The sequence below is a fragment of the Stomoxys calcitrans genome, chromosome 2 (assembly GCF_963082655.1).
Source record: "Stomoxys calcitrans chromosome 2, idStoCalc2.1, whole genome shotgun sequence".
Classification (NCBI taxonomy): domain Eukaryota; kingdom Metazoa; phylum Arthropoda; class Insecta; order Diptera; family Muscidae; genus Stomoxys; species Stomoxys calcitrans.
This window is the reverse complement of record NC_081553.1, coordinates 216,742,690-216,750,989: the sequence shown is the minus strand read 5'-3', so window position 1 is coordinate 216,750,989 and position 8,300 is coordinate 216,742,690. Positions and strand designations below refer to the sequence as shown.

Sequence of the window (8,300 nt, the reverse complement as noted above, 5' to 3'; positions counted from 1 at the left end):
TGCGGTTGGGGCGCTGGGGCAGTAACCCGCCCCCGGAAAACGGGGAACTACTATGAGAAACAAAGGAATAGGAAAAACGGAAACCCCCAACGTTGACGACCCACGCAAACGAAAAAAGGACCATGATTTACGGATCTGCACCTTGAATGTCCGCACTCTTTATAGAGAAGGTGCAGTATATGCGCTGGCGGATGTATTAGAGAAGTACAAGAAGGCAGATATTACCGCCTTATAGGAAGTGCATTGGACTGGTAATGGCGTCACTACAACACCAAACGGTGACGAACTATACTATAGCTGCCATAACACGAGGCATGAATTTGGCTGTGGATTTGTGGTTAGTCGGAGACTGAAACACTCCACTTGTCTCCAGCTTTACTCCGGTGGATGAGAGGCTAGCCACAATCCGCATAAAAGTCAAATTCTTCAACATCAGCCTTGCGACGGAGCGCATGTTGGGATTCTTGGGCAAGCAAAACGAAGGTTTGGTCGCAGAGAAGTGCGAGGTTTTCCACAGGGAGGGGAAAGAGGAAGGAACTCTCTTTGTGGTTGGCATTGATCAAGTTTCCGTGACAAGTTTGGCTAAGACTAAAAGCATGGCGCACTACGGGAGGAAACCTGGAAGGAAGGGAAAAGGTTTCCGATCGTATACCTGAGATGAACCTCGAGGTCGAGTGGGAGCCACTGCTACCAGCAGCACACTCTTGGATTAACGGAACCCTAGTATTGCCATCTGAAAGATAAAAATACACGAATGGATCAAAATACAATCCTACAGGCGGAGATCCGGGTGATCACGAAATGCGTGAGGTGGTGTGGTGCTAACGCGAGGACGTCTACTCTGAACATCTTTTCGCATACTAAACAGGCCATAAGGGGAATAACAACCAGGACGGTACGGTCACGAACAGTCTTGCAGTGTAAAAAGGAGATTAACACCTTCTTACAGGATGACCAAATCCGCATCGTTTGGATGCCGGGCATAACGGAGTATTTATTGCCTTTGTTATTGCCCGGCTTTTGTATCTAACAGATACCGGTACTTTGGTGGAGACACAATACCAGACATGAACCAACTTAGGGGCGTGGCATGGAAGACAAATAAGGATTTTGGAAGTAGCACGGAATTCCTAACATAGATTTTCTTTTTCGAGGTACTTTTTAGTTTTTAGATCGCACAAGAAGCCGATTTCTGGCTTAGGTTTATGTCTATAGTGGCATAGAGCAGATTAATATCTGCACCCTCTTTTCAACCTAACCTGTCCTACTGCCTCGCACTCTTTCTTTTATATTTCGGAAAACAATATTTTTCGTTTCGTTTTAGAAACGAAAAAAACCCCTCAGGGGTTTTTTTCACTACTGCTACTGCAAGCGCATTTATTGACCAATCTTCTCAAAATTTTATACAACGCTTTCCTCGTCGAATTCCATAATATCCATAAAATTTGGTCGAAATCGGTTCAGATTTAGAAAAATTAGATTTTTTTGCGATTTTCCCAAAAAACACTTTAGCCCCCATCGATATCCTGGAAGGCCATCAGTCGTCTCGATATTTCGCATCAGCTTTTGGACGGTCGTTTCCTCCCACTCGAGTGCTCCCGAGTGATACTGTGGCCACTGAAGTAATTCGGTTTCTACTTATCTTTAAGGCGAATGGTATTTCTAGTGTACTGAGTAAAAACAATGACAGACTGACGGCGCCTACAGTCTTTTGTCTTTTTGTGGTGTATTTTTACAGCCTTGATGTTGGAAAGCACCCTGACATCTTTTAATGTCCTCGGTATATATTTAAGAACAATGCAGGCAAAAAAAAAACCGTTCCAGACATGACAGGGTAATGGAAGCTGGATGCCTTCTATTAAAGCGATCTGGATGGTTAAACGGTAGGAACTAGAATGCATCCTCCTTCTTCCGTTCCTGTGGTATCACAATGGACGAAAACGTCTAAGTGAGTCTGTCCGCAGACTGCCACTTAAACCTAACCTAACGCCTTCTATGTCTTGAGCGGTATACACGACTGTTAAGCTGTGTTATTTAAACAGTCTTTGAAGAAATCGGGGAGAAAAAATACGCGTATTACTTTACATCGTGACAATGAGAGCTCTCATACACTCGCTAATAAGTTTTTTTTTAATTCCTCACACAAAAAAAAAAATCTGCTTTATACTTTTTTGGGTATTTTGTATTTAACGCCGCGTATAACGCGGCGCATTCATAAACCAAAACAAACCACATTCCAGTTACCTATAAACAATTTGATATTATGTAGTAGTAAAATTGGAAACCTAGATGGGTAGGTAGGTTATAAAAAAAGTTAGCCGCTTAAATCCATATCTCACTTTCTTTCACTTATTTAATTATAATTGAAAGGTCCTCAAAAGTTCTCTCTAATATTTAAAAAAAAATATAATATATTAAATTCAATTCGAAATATAAAAGTCAGCTATGGATGGATGCCGTGTCAATGAATGTGGAAGGGAATACCAACAAATGCCTCGCCATTAAAAGCCATTGTGATTTTCAAAGTGTTTTTTTTTGTTTTTGCTTTTTATAGTATTGTGTATGAAATGACTTAAAAACAACAACAAAACCACCAACCATAATATAATAACACAAAAACAAGAAAGGGCGTTTCTAGAGAGATAAGAAAAATCCCATGCGAATGAACAGGCAATCATGCTTAGCCATTAACTCAGCTCTGCCTATAACATAAGAGTGAAAGAGAAAGAGAGAGACATTTTAAAGCAGAGTGGTGAGTTGTATGGTATATTCCACCATGCCTTTACATTGTGTTGATTGTATTATTAAAAGAGAACAGTTATGGTAAAGGGGATCTTAAGAGATTTCCAGAGAGATAGAGCGCAGAGCAATGGAAATGAAATCTTAGGGATTTTCTTGTTTTGTTTTTAAACTATAAAGAGTAAGGGAGAGATGTTCTAGTTTTTGTAATTATTATTAAAAAAGATGACAAGAAGAAATAATTATTAAAAGATGTGTGGGCTTTTTAGTATAAAGACAGATGCACCAACACACATATAATTTCGTTTTAAAAAGTAACATACATATTTTAAATGAAATAGGAATTGAGCATGTTTTTCTTTGTATTATTATTTTTTTTAATGAGCAGCGTTGGCTGGATTTTGTTGAGATGAAGAGCCCCCTATAGAATACCAAATGAGATGCTGGGGCTGACAGTTTTATTAAAAAACTCAAAACGTTAAGTAAAAAACGCGCATAACAGCGGTTGTTGAAGTGGTCTTTGAAAAAAAGAAAAGAAATTAAAAAAAAAATAAGAAAAATATTTTTTATATAAAGAATAAAGTTAAAAATTTTTTTTTTAAATTTTATTTTGTGTACAAAAAAAAAGTAATTAAATGTAGAATTTTTTTTCTGAGAATACAAAACAAAAAATCATGAAATGTGTTACCTCCTCTCGCAATTTGTCTTTAACAAATAAAGTGACAAAAAATAAAAATCGCTCCAATTCGCATGCCACCAATTCCTTATTGACAAATGCAGCCAATATGAAAATAACCAAGGCCATAGTAAATTCCAAACAAATAAATAAAAACAAACAAAAAGGATTAGCCACAGCAACTGCCAGTGCCAGTGGTAACTTAGCTGCTTTTTCTTACCCCAAACAGGACTCCGCCTCCTGCTCCACGGCTGCTATGCAAGATTTGGCTAATGTCAAAGAATCTGCAAACTTAGTGGGCCAAGGGAAAAAAGAGAGTTTTAACCCCACGACACAAAATGCTCCTGCCAGAAACTCTTTGTCTGGCCTGTTAACAGCAACAACAAATACAGCAACGGTGCAGAAAGAGACAGACTACCATACAAAAGAGCAAAGATCACCTACCATACTCGGGCAAAGTATAACACACAACCCAACAATAACAACAAACGCAACTGCAGAGTTCCAGTGTTCAGCAGGGACTCAACAAACAAGAGAGCCAAATAACACACCACTCTCCAATAGCAGTGTAAATTACCAACAACAACAACAACAAGCACAGGCACAGGCTAGCAATAACAACACAACTACGAACTGCAATGAGTTTTTAAGGTCTGCTATGAATTTGAATTTATCGTCTTTGGCAGCGAAAACACCACAGCTCATATCAGTTGTCAACGAACAATCAAACCAAACAGTGATCAACATAACAGCGACCAACACGAACACGAATGCGAATGCAAAGACGACAACAACGACAACGCCACCAACGACGAAGCAAAACGAAGACAACGAAAATATCATCCTAGCCAAAGCCAACAATAGCAAAAGCCACGAAGTGACGACTACTGCGACAACAATTAACAATAAGACCACAATAACGGCGGCTACAACGATAACCGCAAATTTAGATCATCAGCAAACGCAAGGGAAAGCCGATCATTATCAGACGCCGCCATTGTTGCTGCCGCCACAGCCGCCGCCGCCGCCGCAGCAACAAACGCCACAAAGTGTTAATAATAATAATAATAATAATAATAATGCTAATAAAATATTTTCCTCAACTTCGGCAAATTTTGTAGTAAAGTCTTTGGAAAATTCTTTGAAAAGAAATGTCGAAAGTTCTACAACAACAACAACAACAAAGTCATTGATAAATCAAAGTGCTAACATCAATAATCACAATAAAAGTGTTGAGCCAAATATCAGTGATAATAATGAAAATAATAAAACAGTGATAAATAGTGTAATAACCTTAGCAAATGCCACAAATAACAACAACCACAACAATAACAACAACAGCAACAACAACAATATAAATAATAATAATAATAATAATAATATTAGTGCAAATTTAAGTGACCCCTCAGTGCTATTAAAAAAAGAACAAGAAAACCATGTGGAATTACAGCATGACAATTTGACTCTGCAAACCTCAGATCAAACACAACACTCTCATCAACCTCCCACTGAAACAAATACACCACAAAATTATCGCGGTTTAAATAACTCGGTGATCATAGCCAATTTCAATAACAGTTCTCAGGCTCAGACATCCGGCTTAGCTGCCTTTACTCAAAATTCAAGCATTGCGACCAATACAAATGCCATTGCCAATTCGTTATACAATCAGAATTCTTTTGTTGCCAGTGGTGATCCCAATCTAAATCTGGCGGTTATAGGTAACAACAGTGAACATCAGCAGCAGCAACAACACCAGGCATCACCCCATTCTCAAGTGCAATTGCAAGTGCCTCCACAGGAACAGCAACAAACAGCAGCCCAACATCACTCACCTCACCTTACTCAACATCAACAACATCAATTGGCCTGCACCGAACATTGGCTTAGTACCTATAATTCCTGCCCCTATGATCTATCGCTCAGTCATCCTGGTGTAGAATTTAGTGCTGCCAATACCAAGGATTTCATCAATCTGCAGCTTTTGTCGGGGCCTTTTATAACCAGTCATTCTACGGTGCATCATCAAAGTGCCCCCAGTCCTTATTACAGCAATCATCTGATGAGTCCCTCCAATACTAACGCCATAGCCCCCAACTATTTACACGAAGATCCCAACGCCACCATGCGTTCTAATCTGGCCCTATACACCTCACCCTATGCCCCACATCATGATCCTCATCACCATCATCATCACCACCATCACCATTTGCATTCCCATGCCGCCGCCCTCATGGGTTCACAAAATATGGGCACCAGCAATACCAACACACATCACACGCTCTCCAATGTGGATGAGGTCATACAGGATACTCTAAAAGATGAATGCCTAGAGGATTCAGGCGTTAGCTATGTGACCCTTAACTCAGTGGTGGATATGCAGTCACTTAAGGATAGCTATCATTCGCCTAATCTAAGTCAAGATTTGACACATTTGACTGCCATAGCGCCGGCCCATTTGCAGAATACATCGTCGCCCTCTGCGACACCCCACCATTCCATGCATGCCATACACTATATACAACACAACAATGCCAGCAGTCCGGTGGCGAATTCGCCCTCTCCCTCCTCGGCTCTATCGCAAACGGGTGAATTGGCCAATTTGCAAAGTTTTACACAGCTAACGAATGCCAGTGCAACGGGACATAGGGATATCTACAATATGCTGTCGGTTGCAGAGCAGGCGCAAATGTTTAATTTCAATTCGCCGCCATCGCCAGTTTTATCCAACAGGTAAGTGATTGTGGGATGAATTTTAAAATTTTTTCATAATTTAGGGGAGGATACTTTAAAAGAACAACAATTTTCCATATCTCCGGTTTAGATTAATTGCTGAGTTTTTTAGCAAGTAAATGAGAGTTTAGTTCTCCCGGGCGCCTTTTACGTGCTCATTAAGGCATCCTCAAATTTATTCTCTACTATCAAACACCTTCACCTTAAAGTCCCATATTGTAGCGATTGATCTATACATAAATAGATCAAAATAAGTTTGAAAAAAAAAAAAAACAACTTTGGTCGAAAAAGCGACTACGAAAATTGTTAATTTTCCTGCAACAATTTATTTTGAATCTCAACGATACAAATTACAAATTTGTTGTTGTTGACCACTTAGGGCCCCTCCCGCACTTTTCCCATAAATTTTATATCAAATTCGAATTCGACTCCCAAATGTGTTGCCCGATTCAAGTTTAAGCTCAATGATATGGAATCTACTTTTTATTGCCGAGTACGAAGGGCGTGCCGCAGAGCGACACCTCTTTGAGAAATTTTTACATGGTTTCTCTCATGCTGGCAAGAGGAGGGAATAACCACCGCTGAAATTTTGTTCTGATATTCTCGCCAGGATTCAAACCCAGGCGTTCAGCGTCATAGGCGGCCATGTTAACATGTGCGCTACGGTGGTCGTAGGAGTCATTTAGGTTCCATATTTTCCCATTAAAGCCCCATTTAGTGCTGAATGAGATGCATATATGCCCGTCTTGGAGGTCACCGTACGGCAGAGGTTAGCATGTCCGCCTATGACGTTGAACGCGTGGGTTCGAATACTGGCGAGGCCATAAGAAAAAATTTTCAGCAATGGTTTCCCCTCCTAATGCTGGCAACATTTGTGAGGTACTATGCCATGTAAAACTTCTCGCCAAAGAGGTGTCGCACTGCGGCACGCCGTTCGGACTGGGCTATAAAAAGGAGGTCCTTTGTCATTGAACTTAAATTTGAATCGGACTCAGTTTGTTTTTATACCCTCCACCATAGGATGGGGGTATGCTAATTTCATCATTCCGTTAGTAACACATCGAAATATTCATCTGAAACCCAACAAAGGATATATATTCTTGATCGTCTTGACATTCTAAGCCGATTTAGCTAAGTCGGCCCGTCTGTCGAAAGCACGTTAAAGCTAGGCGCTTGAAATTTTGCACAAATACTTCGTATTAGTGTATGTCGATTCGGATTGTAAATGCGCCATATCGGTCCATGTTTTAATAAAGTTACCTTATCAACCGATCTTGTCTTTGTGGGCCTCTAGACGGGCAATTTTTATCCGATTTGGCTGATATTTCGTATGAAGTATTATGTTTTGATATGTTTCGATTTGCCAAGTATGCTTCAAATCGATTCATAACCTGATATAGCTGCCATATAAACCGATATCGGAACTTGACTTATTGAGCCTCTAGAGGGCGCAATTTTTTTCAAAATTTAGCACGAAGTATTTTCTTTTGACTTCCAACAACTATGCCAAGTATGGTCTAAGTCGGTTCATAGCGGGATTTAGCTGTCGTAAAAACTTACCCCCCGATTGAACTTCTTGAGCCTCTAGAGAGGGGATTTCTTATCCGATTTGGCCAAAATTTTGTATAGATATCACAAATGGCCTGTCTAAAATCTCTTTTGTCATTGAACTGTTATTGAGAAGGGTTTCCCCAATTTTAACTGAGGAACATATTTCGACTAGCGTAAAAATTTACAGGGCTACAACACTCAGACATGGCTTGAAATGCCTTTGTACGTATAGGGCTATCGAAGGCGGCTTTGTAGTCGATATTTATAGGGTACATGTCGATATTTACCTCATAGGTCTTTTTCGGAATTTTGCCTAGTTAGAATATTAGGTCGATAAAGGATTTTCCATGTCTATAAACGTCTTTATAGGGTCAATTTTCTCGTTGGCATTAGATTTTGATCTTTCACATAGTGCGCTCACATACAATAATGCAATGGGATGGAGACTTAGTCCTCTATAGTTGGCACATGTTGTCTTGCCTCCTTTCATGTGTATGGGACATAGTGTGCTAAGTTTCTTATCATCGGATTAGGCGTAAAAATCATCGCCGCATCAGTTCAACTGCCAACCCATCGGCTCCTGGTGCCTCGTTGTTCTTCA

At 40.0% G+C, this 8,300-nt stretch overlaps 2 protein-coding genes across 2 annotated transcripts in view; both read left to right on the top strand.

Moving 5' to 3' along the window:
• Window positions 1–3,413: 3,413 nt before the first annotated feature.
• Window positions 3,414–5,355, top strand: LOC131994843 (myb-like protein P). The gene is made up of 4 exons (XM_059361767.1): window positions 3,414–4,464; window positions 4,537–4,700; window positions 4,866–5,286; window positions 5,342–5,355. The coding sequence occupies exons 1-4, from the start codon at window positions 3,414–3,416 to the stop codon at window positions 5,353–5,355; spliced, it is 1,650 nt and encodes a 549-aa protein (XP_059217750.1).
• Window positions 4,770–8,300, top strand: part of LOC106089230 (box A-binding factor) — a 43,024-nt gene continuing 39,493 nt past the window's right edge. The window contains exon 1 of the mRNA XM_059361823.1: window positions 4,770–6,148. Coding sequence (XP_059217806.1) covers window positions 5,478–6,148 — 671 coding nt within the window. The 5' untranslated portion in view covers window positions 4,770–5,477. The remainder of the gene's footprint in view (window positions 6,149–8,300) is intronic.

Excerpts from the sequence above, each read along its gene's own strand:
- LOC131994843 (XM_059361767.1), top strand. The coding sequence starts at position 3,414 with ATGAAATGTGTTACCTCCTCTCGCAATTTGTCTTTAACAAATAAAGTG. Across the intron at positions 4,465-4,536 it reads GCAGCAACAAACGCCACAAA|TAAAGTCTTTGGAAAATTCT; the intron begins GTGTTAATAATA and ends CAAATTTTGTAG. Across the intron at positions 4,701-4,865 it reads ATAAAACAGTGATAAATAGT|CATGACAATTTGACTCTGCA; the intron begins GTAATAACCTTA and ends GTGGAATTACAG.